Below are 19,993 nucleotides of genomic sequence, written 5' to 3' on the forward strand. Positions count from 1 at the left end.
TCATGAATTCCTCAACACTGTGTTTTGTTGAAACCACCTGTCTTGTCTGAAGATTGCCAGGGTGAGAATTGTTCCCCTTGATCTGCAGTGCATAAACACCCCTGAATTCACCTCCTCCCCCTCTTGGCTCTCCTGCAGTAGAGCACTGCCTGCAGCGACTCAAACCGTTAAGAATTTCTTCGCAATCCAAGACAACGTTTGGTGTAATCATATTCTAACCATAGTGGTGTGCATCTCTGCAAGAAACGAGCATGACCACAAACAAAACTTGTGCCATGATAGCATCCTGGCCAAAACTGTTGTGTGTAGGAAAATTCACCTTTACACCAGGAAATCTTTTCTTGCATTTATATTGCAACAGTTGAGTTTTACAAATGATTGTTTCAAAATGAATCCACAGTGAATACAACAAGTCCCCATGCCCTTGTTGAAATGCCATGTTTTTTGTGATAAATTCACTGGTCATATTTCCTACCACATGCATCTGAAGGATTTCAAATTTGTTTGTGGATTGTTGGCTTTCTTTGTCAAATGAAGCTTCCATCCTACCCCTTCACCCAGACATACAAAGAAGGGTGAATTTTGTCATGTGTGCTAAATAGCCGGTACTTGGTAGAAAATCCTGCAACTCCTTCACTGTTATTGGCAGCTTCCAGGCAGCCGTAATGACCTGTTTTCTTCTTGTCTTTAATCCATGTTCGGGAGTGGGCGGTCGGGTGGCAGATGAAAGCTTTTTTTTTTTTTTTTTTTTTAGCACGACCGAAGTGATTTTGCTTCCCATTTAACATTTTTCGGGGCATGGTGAGGATGCCATTCCTCAGGTGGATGCCCCCTTGGCCTTGCATGCCCCATAAGATTTATACAAATAAAGTGATGCATATTGATATTTATTTCTTTCCTAACATGTTAAATCAAAGTTTATAATATTAAGGGAAACAAATAATTATTAGAATAATTCAAGGTAATTGTAGCCAGGGGCAAAGCCAGAAATTTTTCAGTGGAATGGCCGGGGGTGACAACACATCAGTGGGGTGGCTGTGCTGCATCAGTCATACTTTATCATAGCACCCATCCACAGTCAGGGCTTCATGAACCATTACACAAACATATCCAGAACAATGTCATTTACACTCGCAGACAAGCAGGAACAAATTAAACAAAGTTAAAAAACTACAATTTTTGCCGAGTTAAACTTCAATAGATGCGGCCAGACAGCTGGGATAGGCTCCAGCACGCCCGTGACCCTCATGAGGATAAACGGCTCTGATCATGGATGGATGGATGGATGGATGCCATTTTCTTTGAGGTGGCTTTGCTTTTGTGTACACTTGTATAGTGTACTTCTGTCTCACTGATTTGCTAGCTAACAGCCAATTAGAGTGGTCATAGACGTCTGACAACAGTTTGCAGACGAGCATCAATAACTCATTCATTCACGTCTAAAATCACGCTGACACAAACGTCCCTGAAGCCTTGCCAATTGTAAATGTTGCTTTTTTACTTAAATTTGTTTCTGCTTGTACTATGAACATATCTGCATGACCGTAATGTGTGCATTTTATTTCCTGAAAATCTTCTGAAACAATCACTTCTCTGTCATCTGGTTTCCTTGTTATGGTGTGAAAGTAATGATTTTGATCGATATTGACTATAAGAATTGCATTTTCTTTACTTCAAACTGTTTTTTTGTGATTGCATTCATATAAATTGTATATTTAGTCTTTATTTATGCACTATTTTAAGGGAATTCATGTGAAAATGTCATACAAATTAGATCTCAAGATGTTGGTATTTACCCATGGCCACCCTGTAGCTCCGCCCCTGATTGTAGCAAACTACTTGTAGTGATTTCACAAGTGTGCGTGAAACTGGTAGCCCTTAATCATTCGGTGCCCCCCGCCCCCTTCATCTTTTTTTGATTTGTTTAGATAAGATATCCTTTATTTGTCCCATATTGGGAACATTTACAGTCTACAGCAGCAAAATTGGGGCATAGAAAGAAGGGGAACAACGTGTTTGCACGCACAAAAATAAATGTTTCAGAAGAGAGATGCACACAGTTCAATATAAGTGCAATATAAATATAGAGCATATATATGCATATATACAATACAATACATGCTGATTTATATAGCGCTTTCACAACAGCGGCAGCTGTAACAAAGCGCTTTACAAAACAGTTAACATAAAGTAAAATAATAAACACAACACGTAACGTAAAACACGGACAGTCATGCAGTTCTAACCACTTTTCCATCACACGTTTTGTTGTTTGAGATGAAAGAGGATAGAATCAAAGTGTCCTTTAACCAATGGATCAGAGACGTCATGCTCAAAATGTGCACACGTCGGCTTCGCAACTGGTCTAAGTATGGTATATATTTACATGATATATACAACAAAACTCAGTTAATCCAATTTACAATTCACCCAGAAGAAGTAGCTCTCACTTTGAAAAAGGTTGATGACCCCAGATACAAATGTCTATCAATCATTCTGCAGGTCAATTTGGTAGACCAGCATAAAAGGTGTATTATCACCGCAATCTCGATTTGGGTGGTTAAGCCAGCCTCAAGGCAGGATTAAATTGGATGCGGGAATGAAAGATACAGAGCAAGAATCGAAGACGGGGAAAAGGTAAGGAGATGAAGCTGTATAAAAGCTCCGCCTCTTCACGAATCTATTTCCTTTGAAACCAGGACTTGCGACCCCAAGTACAGTATATATGTTAAAATGGATAAATAAATAAATTGCTTCAACCAAAAATCAAACGACACTAATGTACTATTGTTGTCATCGGAACGATCTGAATCTCATCTTCATTTATATATGTTAGATGTTGGGATACTGTATCTTACAGCAAAGGAGTTATTTTGAACCCGAACGCGATGTTTCGGCTGACGGTAAGAGTCAACATGTTGATGAAAATGAGGAATGTGTTCGTGCAATTGACTAACGACGTGTGCTCTAAATGACTTACATTTGCATAAAATGAACCTAACGGGAATTCGCTTTTCATGTATTTATGTTTGTGGTTGAAAAACTGCGGGGGGATACTTTCCACGTTTCGCCTGTCAAATACTTCATTGTTAAAGGGGGTGGACTCGTTTCACGGAGAACTGCAAAATGTCAGTAATAACAGAAACGACTAAGATGAAAGAATGACACTTTGTTTGGAATTTTTGTTTAGTTTGTTGATGTTCGCGGTTTAATCTGAAAAATTGAAAAATATTACATGCTGGCAATTGAACTGTTGTGTCACTATTTTTCAGTTTCCTTGGATTCTCTGGCTACTACTCACTGATATGTCATGGGGGTTTGTGTTCGACCGACTTAAACGTTCAGGGCCAAACGCCACGGGAAGAGCAGACCGTGAGTATGTCTTGTTAGAACAGCCCTTTCATTGTTTTTTTAGTCAGCATATAGTAGTACAAGTTAGGTCCTGAGGAATGAAATTAAATAAACATTTCGTAGCACATATACTTGTCACCACACCAAATTTACAGAATATTCGAAAGAATGCAGAACTTGTTTATAGGTTGTTGTTTTTTTGTCAGTGTGATAAAAGAAGAAAATGGTGATTGATAGCCTACCACCAATTTCATTTCTGATTTTATATTGACTAAAATTCAAGTTGGTATTTGCAATACCAACACTACCAACAGAGCAAGTACACTTCATGTCCAACCAACTATTTTCTATACTTCTTAACAGGGGTGTCAATGGGTAATATGGACAGTGGGCTGAGCCACCAGGAAATGCACAGGATGTATGTGAACGTAGCATAGGAGCACAAAAAAAAAAATCATAGACAGCTAGCAAAGACAAATAAATTGATTTTCAATGTTTTTGGATGGACTAAACAAACTCTAAAATGTAATCTCAGTGTGTGGAACAGATGCTAGTTAGTTTGTCGGTACTGTAAATCAATCCAGCGAGCGTTCAAAAGTTCATTCAGAGAATGTGTGAGTGTTGCGTCTTTCACGAATGTTCTGTTCAAAATTAACTAATCTTTTCAATGAAGGCGAGTGTGAACTGATTACTTTCTGAAGTGATCTGTTCTTTTCTCGGGTCATTTCAACTAAGCCATGTGCATGTCATCCATTTTTACAAACAACCAATTAGCAGACAGTGTCAGATGAGGCGGAATTTCCCTGAACATACTTCCACACTGTTGGGGGTCACAAATGAGTCGGTGAGGAAACTTCCCGTTCGCGAACGATTCAGTGAGTGAGCATGCAGTCACTCCGTCCTACCCGAGGGGAGAGCGTGTGGGATGTTGGGGTTGTTTTGGTGAATGAATCATTGAACGATTCTTTATGATGAACTGATTCTAATGATATCGTTCAAATTAACTCTCATACCCATCACAAGCGTTTGTGCACTATGAGAGTGTGTGTGTTCGCAGAGACAAACATTTTCTCCTGTTAATTTCCGAACGCAGCCCATGTTCGAAACCAGTTAGCAGCTCGTGCTTGGATATTGTTTCCCAGGGGTGGGTGTGTGAGTAAATTTTGCTCGTCCATCATTCACCAGCCACTGGGCCACCCTTCCGTCATCGTTAGTCGTTATTTGAAGCAGACAAAATCCGTCATTGTCAATCCATCCACCCCATTATCATTATTTTAACGATGCTTCCCTCACTGCTAAATTACAGTTCGCATAACAATTTTAGGACTGTCCGTCTTCTTCGTGAGAAGAACGAGCAGACTTGGAGAATGGGATCCGAGAGTAGGCCCCCCAGGTCACCAGACTGACTAGTGTTAAGGGCTGAACCTCGGTTCAAAAAATGCCGGAGGTTGTTTTTTTCTTCCCTCAGCACCCACTTATTTACGTGTACACTGTCAAAAAGAAGAAGCAGATCTCACCGCAGCAACTATTTGACAAATAACGCGCTGGGTTAAATCAAGCAGATTTTGATTTCAATGAAACTTGCTGTACTTGTTAATAGTCAGGGTGCCACACAAAAGCTCGAATTTTGTTTACTAGAGGTGTAACGAAAAACAGTTTGTTTTGGAAATACATTTTTAAAAATTAAAACGATCCAGGTGTATTGAATCGGACCAAATCGAATAGTTCCACTTAAAAATATCTCATGATATGTATCAAACCGTCTTTATTTGGGGGAGATATCTTACAGTCCTGACAACTTTCAAATCAAACCATCTTTGCATCCTACATATCAAATTGGCATTTGTTGAGAGATGCACACCAACAGATGTAACAATACAATACAATACATGCTGATTTATATAGCGCTTTCACAACAGCGGCAGCTGTAACAAAGCGCTTAACAAAACAGTTAACAAAGTAAAATAATAAACACAACACATAACATAAAACACGGAAAGTCGTGCAGTCCTAACCACTTTTCCGTCACACGCTTTGTTGTTTGAAGCAGTTTGAGATGAAAGAGGAGAGAATCAAAGTGTCCTTTAACCAGTGGATCAGAGACGTCATGCTCAAAATGTGCACACGTCGGCTACAAGATAAGTTTCAAAGTCAACAAGTAGCATCCATTGACGAAAAAAGAGATTGGTTTACTTCTCCTGTCCCATGGAAATCCATTTCAATTCCAAGCGGCGACTCTCGGTTCCAAATATGCGTCTGCGCTCTGCGCCAACGCTCCTCTTTCCTCATCCTCAACTTCAGCAGCCGATGGTCCAACGACGCCAACATATCCACTGAACAAAACGGGGTTGTGAAAAATGCTGCCCATTACAGGCGCAAAAAACACAAGCCTCCCAGGTCTGTCCAGCACCGACAGTCAATGGCGCTGACATTCCTCCCAATCAAAATCTGTGCTGGTACAGGCGTGCTGCCTAGAAGGCACAACCACGAAGCACAGATACTTCTCCTTTGATGAATGTCGTGGCCAAGAAAACGCTGAAAACAGTCCATATCAGGTCCACACGATGAAACAACAATACAATACAATCCAATACATGCTGATTTATATAGCGCTTTCACAACAGCGGCAGCTGTAACAAAGCGCTTTACAAAACAGTTAACATAAAGTAAAATAATAAACACAACACAACATAAAACACGGACAGTCGTGCAGTCCTAACCACTTTTCCATCACACGCTTTGTTGTTTGAAGCAGTTTGAGATGAAACAACGTGTTGACAAAACAAAAGGCAAAAACACAAAAAAAGAACAAAAGAGCAACAGTGAGCAATAACATGACAATGATTTATTATTTCGGACAGTTTTGATTTTACGGAGAACAGATATAGTCTTTGACATTTTCGTTTTCTATTCTGTCGAGAAAATAGCATAAAGTAACACGACCTAAAGTTGTACTTTTTAACTTCATCCACCATCTAATTTTTCTGACTTCATGTCAAAATTCAATTCACTTGCAAAGAATGGGCATCTGGAGCACCAGGAGAAGCATTTTCAAACGGTATACATACGTATGATAGTTTCTGCACTTACCATGCTGCAAAAGTGCATCTCATCTACCATTTAAGTGATTTCCTTTCCACAAACTCACACACCATTGTCTCTATTTTTCCGTTTCTTTTTTGTTAGGGGCCGTTATGGCTGTTTCTAATCATGACATTCATGTGTGCTTGCATATGCGCGCATCTCCATGGCTGCACGTTTGTATACATGCATGTGCGGTAACGGGTTGACAACGGGAGGTTGTTTGCTTGAAAAGTACAACTTCAGTTGAAAAAAGTTGGGCACCCCTGCCCGACACCATCACAGCAGCTGATGAAGGCAGGTTAGCTCAGGACTAGCTCACAGTTTGTACTACAAGCGGATGAATTTAAATTCAGACCAACATGATGAGCGCTTCAGAAAATGGGTGGATGGATGGTTAGAAGAACACCCGTGCACTCTTTTGAGAAATACAAGAATAGACACAAAGATGGGAACAGCAGATATTTGTCAAACTTCACAATATGGCTCAGTTTCCCCATCAATGCATCAAAATGGGTGGTCGTAGGTGTCCTTTAAATCTTCTAATTCTTAAAAAAACGTGCTTTTAATGATAAAATGCAGGACTTGCACTCATTGTTGCATCAAAAAACAACAATTATGAATGACAGCAGTCATTTTCCAGACAGACGCTTTTCTAAACCTTTCCCTTTTTGCTTTGTTGTTGTTGTTTTTACAGCGCATTCTACATCTCAATATGTAGCAACATCTAGCTCCTGCAGAAACAGGTGTTTTGAGCTGGTTGAGATGGAACCACCAAACTGTCGTTGTGACAATCTTTGTAAGACCTACAATAGCTGTTGCTCTGACTTTGACCGTCTCTGCCTCAAGACAGGTAATGAATAATTCTTGTCATTTCCTGCCCTAATGTATACGTAGTAGATTGAATATTGACATATTGACATGGCATTCGACCCTTTAAAAAAAAAAAAGATCATGCTAGTTGTCAAAATTCTAAATTGATTACCGGTACATTTACTGCTCACCTATACCCCAAGCATTGTATACATACTGTACCTGTAGTCTCATTCTTTAAGTTGTTTTGTTGTTTTTAAATTTTAACCCTTTTTATTTGTATATATTTGTGTATAAGGGAACATTTCAAATGTACTTGAACTTTTTTTGCACAGTAGCAGAGCGATGTTTTAATAATTGTGTTGCCAGGACTTAATGTTTTGTCTTCACAATTTTTTTCGTTGGCAGTAAAGATTGAATTTGATTTTTTAAACAGCTAAAATAGGAGGAAAAGGCGAAAAAAAACCCTCATGTTGAGCATCCAAATGGAGACCCGTAATCTGGTTATGTCTGAATAACACTTGTGGGAGATCCCAAATGAGCTTTCTACAATGATGGCATTACTGCTAGACTAACTATTACACACTGTCATTGCTCATGCTCATGACTTGGTTGAGGTTACTGATGTTTCATGACTTTAGTACTTAGCTCAAGACTCAAATTCTTGACACATTTACCCGTTCGCCACCTCACCTATGATGAGCTAAAATGGGAAGGGGAGAGCTAAATATTTCTCACGTTTGAGAGTGGCCTATATTTTGCATTCTATGCACATTTTCTGATCAGCTATAATTGATTTTGATTTCTATTTTACAATCGCAGTGTTTGCCACTTTGAAAACTGGGTTCAGATGGAACCTTGTGTTCCGATTAGAATGAAACATAATGGAAATGCGTGTGGGATATTATATTACTTTTATTGTGAACCGAACAGACATGTAAATTGTTCAATTGGAATAGCCATGCTATTTCCAGTCTGCGCATGCTCTGTTTTGACGTAAAAGCATTGTGACATCGACGTTTATGCACTTGAAAATGATGGCCTCCTGCCAGAGCTCATTTAGGATGGGAGAGCATGTTTTAAACTATTTGCAACGATGATGTTGAGCTATTGCCTGAATAACATTGTAAAACCAAAAAAAAAAATCACATCTACTTTACTCCATTGACAAATGAACTACATCTTAACAAATTGTGTGATGTTACTTCGATCAGCCTGGGTCACACAGGCGCAAAACAGCTGTTCTGATTACTGTTAGTGATACATGTAATGGGCCGATCATAATAGATCATGTCATATGTAAACAGTTGACCATCCATCCATCCATCCGTCCATCCAACCATTTCTGTCGCTTCTCCTGGGTTGGGTGCAGCTGTTTTAGCAGGGTAGCCAGTACTTCCCTCTCTGCCTGGTCTCTTCGTCCAACTCTTCCGGGCACATTCCACTGGCCTCTTGCCAGTGAGATATGCCCGGAACACCTCATCACTCCAGCAGGCATAATGGCCAATTAGTCACTGTCACAGTGGCTGTTATTGTTGTCCTTGAGTATATTTTCACTTGGAAACGCCACATACAGTCGTCAGGATCTTTTGGATTACGCTAGGAAAATACTATTATAGGAAGTGAACCTAACACGAGCAAGCCGATATATTAAAGCATATTTCAGAGTGCATGAATCTGTTCACTCAATTGTATTTTTTCACAGTCATACGGTTTTAAAGTTGTGTCAATTATCTTTACGAAACAGACTAAGCTAAAAAATAAATGCAAACTGTCACTTAATGTGACATCATTCTGCCGTGCAGGAGTTCACTCTTCCTCATTAAACATTTTTCAAAAGGTTCCAACTTCAGTAAAACACATTTCTATTGCATGTTTTGAAATCAGCTACATTGTTACTAAAAATCAAGTTCTGCTCATTTATTAAGACATGTTTTATATTCAAATCACAATTCCCCTCCTTTCCTTCCTTGGAGCACTGTAAAGATTGGTAAATATTAAAATTAACAGTAGACATATACAATAAATATGCATGTTATTTAATTATTGCTCTATCCTGTAATCCGTCTGTGATCGATTATCTGGGTTTTTTTTTCTTTCTTTTTGAAAAACGCTCCATTTCGGGGTTGTCCATAAAAATCCCGACTGTTTAGCAATGTAATAATGCCTAGTCACACCTCCTGTCTAGCAGTAGTGATGCATGTATCTAGGCCAGTGGTCACCAACATGGTGCCCGCGGGCACCAGGTAGCCCGTGAAGACCACTTGAGTAGCCCGCCAGTGCCTGGACATTGTGATTTGCTAGTAGAAATTATGATTTAAAAATGCAAACATTGGCAGTACTGTGAGACATTTCGAAACACGATCAAAGTCTGACAATTTAAATCATCAAGTATTAAAAATAACACATCCTCATATTATTGAAGGTATTTTGGACAAATATGTTATTTCAGACGTGTATCAATTTGGTAGCCCTTCACACAATCGGTACACATGAAGTTGCTCTCACCCTCAAAAATGTTGGTGACACCTGATCTAGGCAGTACATCAATATTAGTCTTTTAGTGAGTTGTCTCTTTTTATTACAAGCAGATGGTGACTATGAGTGCAGTAAAGATCGTTGTGGGGAGATACGAAATGAAAACCATTCCTGCCACTGCTCAAATGACTGTCTAGCCCGAGGAGACTGCTGCACCAACTACAAGACACGCTGCAAAGGTAACCAAAAAAGGAACAATTTTGTGTATACAGGTAATGCCATAAAGAGTAAAAGGAGAATTATATACCGGTAGTTTATTTCAGTCCAGTCATTCATTACACAGTACAAACTGACTGCATAACTGCAGTGTAAAAGCATAATAATGTGTGTCCACACACACACGCACACACGACCGCAATATTCTACAACACGTTCTCTCTCTACTCACTTCACTTACATCCACCCACACTTCTAGTTTATAAAACGATCAATCTCTTCATTCCCAGCTCTACGCTTTTGGTCGATCTTTTCAATTTCTGCCCCGACTGAAACTTTCTGCAACAAATAATAAAAGTCACCTCATTCATCCCCATACAGATGGCTGAAGTGTTCGTGGGGGAAAATTGTGCTTGAGCGCTGCATCTGTTTTGAACTGGGTATCACCCTTTTATTTAACATTTGTTATGATGTAATATAATGTACTATGTAAATATGTCATATCATACAGTGTAATTACTTATTTGCATTTTTTTTACTCTGGTGTCGACAGCCAGGTCACCATAGCAAATGAGAATCAGTTCTCAATTACTTGGATAAATATAAATTAAATAAAAGAAATGTCTTTGGTTTTAAACAAGGCAGCCATCTTTTTACAAATTAGACAAAGACAATTGCCTCAACTTTCAGTGAAGCGGTGTTGTGATTCCCAGTGCTCCTCAAAGCGGCGGCTCTCTCTGGCAACGTTTCTCTTTTTCTTTGCAGTTGAAGTGTTTTTTCATCGATATGGAGGGCCAGAAAACATTACAATGTTACTGCCTCTTTGTGGTGAAAGAAGGAATCACACCTTTTTAAGTTTTATGATTTATTTATTCTGACATAGCTCGTGAGCCATAAATAAAACATTAAAAGAACCCCCTCCCTGAGCTGGCCCCATAATGTGGTGGAGGGGTTTGCGTTTCAATGATCCTAAATTGTCTGGTGCTTCAAGCCCCGGGGTCACCCAAGCCAAATAGGTCCTTGATTAGGGACCAGACAAAGGACAGTTCACAGTCGTCCATTGATGAGCAATAAATATGGATCTCAGTTTCCTTTGGCAGGATATGGGTCACCGGGTTCCCCTTTCTGGTGCCAGGATTAAGGTGGAGCTCGGTGGTGAGCGCCTGGTGGCTGGGCACAGCCCATAGACACAACGTGGGTCCCCATTCCCATGGGCTCACTACCTGTGTGAAAGGCCAAATGGGGTCAGGTGCAAAGTGACCTGGTTGGTGGCACAATGCAATCGACTGTGGCGCTCCAATCTCTTACTGTGGAAGCTGGCTTTAGGGATGCGGAATAACATGTCTTTGTCAGGGAAGGAGCCGGAACTGGTGTGCAAGGTTGAGAAATCTCAGACTAGATACTGTATAGTTCAGTTCGCCTCCACACACAGCTTGGGCTCTCATATCAGTCTCCTTGAGAGGGGTTGGACTCTCTTCCACTTTGCCCACCATGAGAGGTGCAAAGCAGTTGTGGATTTACTTATTGCCCCCCAGCCTGTACATTGGGATTTATGCCAGTGGAGGTGAGGCTAGCCTCGCTTCCCTTTTTGGAGAGTGGACGAGTCTTGTTTGTCCTGATGCACTAAAGCGTTGATCAAGGGACTATTGTGGCAGTAACCCCCAAACCTGTTGGTGGCCACGGGAAATTGGGCATGCTGTGAAGTTGAAGACGGAGTACATTTGGGCTTTTTGGACTGTGGGACTCTGGAAGCAATTGAATGGCGGATTTGAAACTCGCTTATGATTCAAATTTGGGCTCAAAACACAAAGCAAAATATATCGATCAAGCGACAAACGTCTACGTCAGTGTACTATGATGTGTGTTTTTCAAGTATCAAATACACATCGTGTGAACTGCCAGATACTGCCAATAACTTATATTGCATGCCTTTTTGATTGTATTGTAAAAATCTGTACACTGGCTTTAGCATTTTGTCATGCATATAGTTTTAATCAGAGGTTGTATTTTAAGACTTTTTCAGATACCTCTCCTTATGTCAAAACCAAGTACTGGTAACTATAGAAACAATTAATTTCGGTTTTAGATTGATTTACCAACTACAGCAGGGGTCTCAAACTCATTCTTGTCCCGGGCCACATTTTAGTTACAGTTTCCCGTGGAAGGCCGTAATGACTTAAACCATACAAAAAAGTCAAGATGGTTTATTCAACTAAGTTACTGTAATAAGGGCTTTGATAACAAGAAAATACTTACACTATCTGTCTTATTTATCCCATATGAGAATTTTAAATGTTGGTAGAGATTTTAGCACGCATCATGGAAGTTGTCATGTTTGATTTACTCTCGCGGGCCACATAAAATGATGTGGCGAGCCAGATCTGGCCCCTGAATCTTGAGTTTGAAACCTTATACTACAGTATGTTAAAAAACTTTACTGAGAGCCACTCAGTGCTTAATTGGAGTGTGTTAATCAGTATAAGGACACACCAAATATAATGTCTGTCCTTTGATTGGTTTTTTTTTTTTAACAGGAGACAGTTCATGGCTACAGGATGAATGTGAAGACATGAAGACTCCCGAATGCCCTGCAGGGTATGATTTTATAAGCACTTAACAAATCAAGTCTCATTCAGTTTCAGTATGTCACTTATGTCTACACTTAAAGTCTATGTTTATCATGAATAGGACCAACACATAGGTTTGCTTTCACTTTTTATCCATATGACATCTAATGAATGTTTTTACTGTGCTTATAGATTTGTGCGTCCACCACTCATAATTCTTTCAGTGGATGGTTTCCGAGCCTCTTACATGAAGAGAGGGAATACTGTCATACCTAACATTGAGAAGCTCAGTAAGGCATGAATGGGGTTAATGATATTTTTTTTCATTTTTAGCATTACTTTGGTCCAGTAAAGAAACAAAAAACATTTTTGATATTTTTCTATAAATCATGCTTAATATATTGAAGATACTCTCTCTCTCTCTCTCTCTCTCTCTCTTTCTTTCTTCCTTTCCCAGGAAAATGTGGAACCCATGCACCATTTATGCGACCTGTGTACCCTTCCAAAACCTTCCCCAATCTCTACTCACTGGCTACGGTATAGGTCACCTTTTTTTAAGATACTCTTTGACACAACCTCCTGTTGTGATCGCTGTCAATAACTCACAACTTCCACAGGAACATCGCTAACCCTGATTGACCAGGGGACAGCTGGAGAGGCCTTCAACTCACACATCACCACATTCTTAGAATAGTCCTCCATCCATCCATTTCCCAAATTGCTAATTCAATGCAGGTTGAAGTGTATCCTAGTTGACTGTGGGTGAGTTGGTGTCAACTTTAGACAGTCAATAATTTAAATACCTAAAATTTAGAGTCTGCATGCAAACCTGTAAACTCCAAAAGGCACGAGAAGACCATGTCAACAAATTTTCTGAGCAGTCATTCGGTTTTTAATTTATATTGTACAGATATTAAAAAGGTAAATTGTCAATATGTTACCTATATATACACAAACATGCGTCCACATACGCATGGAACCCCTCTAATACTAGTACATCTCAAGGGGATATCCTTGAAATAAATACATACATAACAATTGCAATTTGAATAAATCCCTGCAGCACACCTGAAGTTGCACAGCACACGGTACTTCATCCCATTGGCTGGGAATCAGTAAACTAGATGAAGAAAAGAGATGCCCATGTAAACGATTCTGAGTTAAATAATAAACATTACAATAATCAATTACTGAATAACACAATAATGGGAACATGAAGGAAGCGGAATTCAAAATCATGCAAGTTAGTCAGAATATCTGTTGTGCACATAACTTGCAGCAACTCAATACGCCTTCTGACTGAATGACCTTTACATTAATTTTGAACGTATGAGCTCTTATATGACTGAGACATGTCACATAGATAAGATAAGATATCCTTTATTCGTCCCACAATGGGGAAATTTACATCTCTTGCTCTTTGTGTGGAGCCAATGTTGTGTGTGCAGCTCTTTGTCTGAGCTACTCTTGCTAGCACAAGACACAGAGTAGTCTGTCAATCACATCAGAAGATGAAAAATAGGAGCCAGCCAAAATAGTAATTATGTACATTTATCTCGAGTTTGATCTGTGTGCCTGTAGCTCTAAGGACTGTGGCCATCTCACTCAGTGAGTTACTTCACCCTACATTAAATTATAGCAAAGGTTGAATCAAGTCATGTCATCTTGCATTACGCTGCCAAAGACCTGACTTGCAAGTAATGTCTAAATATTCATTTTCATAATGCTTTTTAATGCTTAATTCCATCCGCAGTGAGTCGTTTCCTCACCCCTTTCACCATCACTTAATCCATTTTCTCACCCAACACAACTAGGATGAGAGAAGGTCACCCTGAGAGAGTGTTTTCTCTGAATCATTCCTTTCTCTGACTTTTTCCTTGCCCCTCTGGACCTGAATTTCAACATTGAATTGCTGTAAGAAGTTGTCATGAGTTAATATAAAGTAAGATTTTTTTTTTCACACTGTGGAAAAAGTCAACATTTGCAGATCCGATCAAAGTCGGGGGTGGTGGGGATGGGTGTGGATGGGTGTGGATGATAGGATATGCAGGAGTGAACTCAATCACAAATTTAGCGCTAAACAATTTTTCTGACTTTTAGGGTCTGTATCCAGAGTCTCATGGTATAGTTGGTAACTCCATGTATGACCCTGTCTTTGATGCCACGTTCACCCTGAGAAGCCGAGAGAAACTTAATCACCGCTGGTGGGGTGGACAACCAGTTAGTATTGTCCTGACATATTCTAGTACTAATCTATCATAAACCGTGACTTGTCTTAGTTCCACTAATATGATCTGCCCACATTAAACAGCAAAATGATTGTGTTTCTCTCGTAGATCTGGATCACAGCTCTCAAACAAGGAGTCAAGGCCTCCTCCTTCTTCTGGCCCGTGTAAGTTGTATTTCTTGTAACAGACTGAAAAATGCATTACGAACCTTCACCTGAGCATTATGCTTTTTCACAGCATGCTTTAGGGACGTCTTGTTTTACCCTTCTTTCCTGTAATCCTTGATTTCGCTCACTTTTCTGTTTATCACGGGAGATAGATTTCAGACCCAACCCAAGGTAAAAATGTAGTTAGTTCATCCGTTAGGCAGTTTCACCCCGCATACACGCTTGAAACGTATTTATATTGATTAAAATGCACGTCAACTTATTAAAACACACTTACATAAATGTGTTGTAACTGTATTTGGATGTATTTGTGTTTGTTCAGGCATGCAGGTTATGGTAAAGCACTGTGGCATGTGTGGCATGTGTGTCTGCTTGTGTGTGTCTGGTGGATGGCAGTAGCTTCTGCCCTATCTGGGACTGTGGCTATTCTTTTCCCGCATGTGAGATTTCCAGTATATTGTAAAGACATTAAAAAAAAAACATTTAGTGGGATGCTATCCGTGAACAGTGACACAGTGGGCAGAAATTATAGAATTCAACCGATGTCTCATTAATTGGTCATCTGTAAAATATTGATTCAGAAGATAGAGAAGCGATGCCCCTAGTGTAAGATATATACATTTTTTAAATGACTATTCAAAACTAAAGTGAGAATGCTTATAGGCATGAAGTAAATGTCCATTTACAGCACGATCCCACTGGAACGGCGGATACTTGCCATGTTGCAGTGGCTCCAGCTCCCTGAAGTAGAGAGGTGAAGTTTCTTTTTTTGTCTTATCCTTTTTTTTCCACTACTTGAATTTTTAATAGTGTTTAATCTGTATAAAGACGGAAGGCAGCCATTTCCAAAGTCCCTCAAGTAGGCATATAAGACCCAATCCATTTTTTAGGCATGGCTTATTCTGAAAACCATTGAAAAAATAAAAGTTTTTTGTCGTTCTATCTTTCAGTCCTGCATTGACAATGAAAGAACAGTCACTTGTAGGAGAGTGAGCATTATACAAAAAAGAGGGCAGTAAGCAAGTTTCTGCAGGAGTTGGAAATGTGTTATCACTGAAGACAATATGAAATGTGCTTGTCTTGTTGGCAGAAGCAGTTGAATTTCTGAACACATTTAATGTTCAAAGACACTTTGAAACCGTCCTACACTTTTTCGGCCTGAGACAAGCATGCTAAGACAATGTCTGCTCACTCAGTGAATACATTTATTCTGTTTATGTATTCTGTTGTTCTCCATCCATTTTCTACATCATTCATCCTCATTTCGGTCTGACTCCAGGCAAGAGCCAAACATCGACAACCACTCACATTCACACCTAAGCAAAATTTTGTCAAGCTAACATGCATTTTTTGGAGATATGGGAGGTAACCGGATTGCCTGCAGAAAATTCCCACTAGTACAGGTAGCATATTGAAACTCGACATCGGAAGGCTGGAGCCCAGTGAATTCAAATATATAAGGCAGCCCGGTGATCGACTGAGTAACGTGCCTGCCTCACAGTGCAGAGGTGTAAGGTTCGATTACGGCAAAGGCCTTCTTCTTGTGTGGAGTTTGCATGTTCTCCCCGTTTTCTCCGGGTACTCCAGTTTATTCCCACGTTCCAAAAACATGAGACAAATAAAGGTCTTCTTATCTTTCTCTCTCTCTCTCTCTCTCTCTCTCTCTCTCTCTCTCTCTCTCTCTCTCTCTCTCTCTCTCTCTCTCTGTGTATAATATATATATATATATATATATATATATATATATATACACACACACAAAACACCAACACACACACTGTAACAGAAATTAAAAAGGCGGAAAAGCACTCGTGTTTGTTGTTGTTTTTTTTTTCTCATTCATTTATTCATTCAAAAGCACTTGTGACTCCAAGGTAGAAAAGTGCCGTTCAAGTCAATTTGCCAGTTATCAATTACCGGTACATTTCACTGACCAGGAGGCCTTGTGATAAATGTTCAGGATTTACTTGAACTCACTTCTCAGTTAAGGGCAATTTTTCCTTTTCACTTCGCCTGACTGATATGTATTTTCAAATATTCACCTCATTACATAATAGTCTAAATGTTTACTCTTGTCCTAGACCGTACGTTTATGCTATGCACTTTGAGCAGCCAGACATATATGGACATAAAATGGGACCCAATAGCATCGAAGTGAGTATCTTTGTTTATTTTTTATTTGTTTTGTTATTTTTTTACCAGCGTTATTTCAAACCCATGAACATAATGTGATAATGACTTATTTTGTGTGTTCCAGTTGAATTATCCTCTTCGGTTGATTGATAGGATTGTAGGTCAACTCATGAATGGACTTAAGCAGATGAAATTGCACCGATGTGTCAACATCATCATAGTTGGGGATCACGGTATGAGCATACTACACCCCAAGTCCAAACAATTAATGGGAGAGCTACATTTATTTGAAATGTTGTATTATTATATGAATGTTACGTATAAGGTTAATAGTAACCCTAATTCATGAAGAGATGCATATGAAAGTGCTTTTACAGTCATGTCCTATTTTTAAGTCAAACTCCTACTCCTCTCTGTCTTCTCAGGTATGGAAGAGGCCCATTGTGGCCAAACGGAATTCCTCAGCAATTACTTGACCAATGTTGATGATATCATTCTTATTCCTGGATCCTTAGGCAGAATACGCCCAAGATTCCTCAACAGCCCAAAATGTGAGAAACAAAGATTCATACTTTTTTTTTTATAAAGCTGAAAACTAAAACAACCAACAAATTACAATTTCATGTTCACTGATACTGCTGCTTGAAATTATGGTTAAGTGTATCTTTGTTTTGAGACACAGAATGCTGTCGCAGTATTATAATAATAATACATTTTATTTATAAGCGCCTTTCAAGACACCGTGCATACCTGTCAACTTGTATTTTTTCCCCGTATTTTATACGTTTTTTTTTAATCATTTCAAATCTTGTACGCCGTATTACAACTCTTATACAGGGAAAAAAACAAAACAATTGTGAACCAATCTCACAAAGACCTTTTTGGCTCAAATCCAGATCAACAACAGTGCCGTCGTCGATCGCTACTAATGTCATGGCAAACCGGCAACAGTAATCCTCAATCGTATATTTTTTTTTCATCACTGCGTACGGCCGGATTGATAAAGCATGACGTGTGCATGCGCGATAAACCGTTGTACGGGTTTTTGTTGCTTTTTAAGGGGAATCGTAATCATTTATAAGGGCAGCAATTAGCCGAGGTTGACAGGTATGAAAGTGAAAGTTGTGTTTTCCCAAGTATAATTTAATTATAGAGTTAAGCTGCGTGTTGTGAAGGAATTGATCTCTGCCGATACTGAATTCCTTGGTCAGCATGATAAATGTTATTAAATGTTTATCTTGAAACAGGTGATGACAGTATAGGAAACTCTTCTGATGCCATGGGGAAGGTGTGAGGTCTTGAGGAATGTTAAATCTTTCGTAGCATCAAATGCCAGGCGGGGAGGGTGCTGCTGAACTGTGATTGATTCATGTGTCATGTGTAGTTGTGAGACTGGTTCATGCCAGTTATTGATAGGACCTTTATCTATTGCCTCTTTGAAGGTAGAAAACGTAAAACTGGGGCACTGCAAAAACATCAAGTCGCCTCAGGAACATAAACACTGACGGCTTGGCCATTGCTTGTGCTGTGTGGTCTTGTGTTTTCATCTGTTCATGTGGTCACTTTAGAATTTGGTGACTGACGTAAGTTTTTTATGTTAATGTATTGTACTTGACTGCTCTCACTTTTTTTTTTCCAGATAACCCCAGGGCAATTGTTGCAAATCTAACTGTAAGTATGGTCGTTTGTTTTAATTTCAAGGATCAGAAAATATACGGTCACACTCCTTGTCTTTTGAAGTGTAAGAAACCAGACCAGCATTTTAGGCCTTATTTAAAGCAGCATCTGCCAAAGAGACTACACTACGCTAATAACCGACGGATTGAGGATGTACATCTACTCGTGGACAGGAAATGGCACATTGCCAGGTGATATTTAACATTTTACTACACTCTTTTTCAATTCTTTCAGGTTTGATGTTCATTCATCTTTTTTTTCCACGTAGTGGGGGCAGCAAGCCTAAGCAGATAAGCACAGATGGGGGGTGGGGTTGGGGGGATCATCTACCATTTCTAGGACAGCCTGGAGACAAAGACTTTGTCTACACATAGCCCGCTATATATGCAAACGGGAGGTATTTTTTCTCCGGTTTGTCCTATCATCCACACATCCCCGGAGATTTTTTAAATTAAAAACAAAGGTTTCTAAAAACTCCGGTCAAAGTGGAGATATGCTGATATCTCCGGATCCGCGTTTGGCTGTGGACAGTTGTAATCGAAGATTTCTGTATGTTAGAACCACTGTCAGTCAGTCTGTTATCGGCAGTTGGTCAGTCTCTCATGCGGCTCTGGGACAAACAGCACTTGTGTCCCTGCAGCACAAACTGATTCCATGCTGCCTCTTTTCTTTTTGGTTCACCTCCCCAACAATCGTACGACCATGTGACACGTGCACTCCTAGCTCCGCACTCACACACACGTGACATCACAGAAAAGCATATTTTTGATTTTGAAATAATAATTAGTTGTTAGGGAAGTTAGAGAAAGGTGCCTCAGACACATTTCTTCCTGCACACCAGCACTTACGCAGTTGGTTGTGGATGCATGTGGATTTTTTTTTTGACACAAGATGGGCAAATATGTATAGATTTTTTTAAAGCCCGGCTGTGTGGAGATAAGGCCATAGTCTCTCCAGTGTGTCCTCGGTTTTGGTGGCATATTTATCATTACGTTAGCAGCAAGACATTCAAGAAAATGGTTTGAAAAAAGAAAACAACATCAAAGCAGCATTTTTTCACCGATATTTTGCCATAAATAACATTATTTTCTGCTGCAGTAATCCTGCAGTTTAGAGTATTAGCAACTGCAAAGAGTAACGATTAAATTATATATTATGTCATGCAAAAAAAGGAATTTTAATTAAGGCATATACTGAAATATGTTTATATTTTAAATGAGTTCATAACGGTTTAAACTAAGACTGTTTTCAACAAAAGAATAACACACAAAAAAAGAAATTT

The 19,993-nt window shown here is 39.4% G+C and overlaps 1 protein-coding gene across 6 annotated transcripts in view; it reads left to right on the plus strand.

Moving 5' to 3' along the window:
• The first annotated feature begins 2,362 nt into the window (after window positions 1-2,362).
• enpp2 (ectonucleotide pyrophosphatase/phosphodiesterase 2) overlaps window positions 2,363-19,993 on the plus strand; it is a 40,588-nt gene continuing 22,957 nt past the window's right edge. For 2 of the 6 annotated variants that reach the window (XR_007962524.1, XM_052066429.1), the window contains exons 1-15: window positions 2,363-2,637; window positions 3,273-3,376; window positions 7,130-7,285; window positions 9,837-9,962; window positions 12,474-12,534; window positions 12,699-12,796; window positions 12,964-13,043; window positions 14,607-14,726; window positions 14,843-14,898; window positions 15,590-15,655; window positions 16,983-17,055; window positions 17,159-17,267; window positions 17,460-17,585; window positions 18,674-18,705; window positions 18,775-18,902. Coding sequence is in view for 5 of the 6 variants with exons in the window: in XM_052066429.1 (XP_051922389.1) it covers window positions 2,600-2,637; window positions 3,273-3,376; window positions 7,130-7,285; window positions 9,837-9,962; window positions 12,474-12,534; window positions 12,699-12,796; window positions 12,964-13,043; window positions 14,607-14,726; window positions 14,843-14,898; window positions 15,590-15,655; window positions 16,983-17,055; window positions 17,159-17,267; window positions 17,460-17,585; window positions 18,674-18,705; window positions 18,775-18,902 (1,373 nt within the window). In the remaining variant the exon portion in view is untranslated. The other 4 variants (XM_052066432.1, XM_052066430.1, XM_052066431.1 and 1 more) reach the window with 4 other exon arrangements.

Source organism: Hippocampus zosterae, chromosome 5, assembly GCF_025434085.1.
Source record: "Hippocampus zosterae strain Florida chromosome 5, ASM2543408v3, whole genome shotgun sequence".
In the NCBI taxonomy this organism is placed as follows: domain Eukaryota; kingdom Metazoa; phylum Chordata; class Actinopteri; order Syngnathiformes; family Syngnathidae; genus Hippocampus; species Hippocampus zosterae.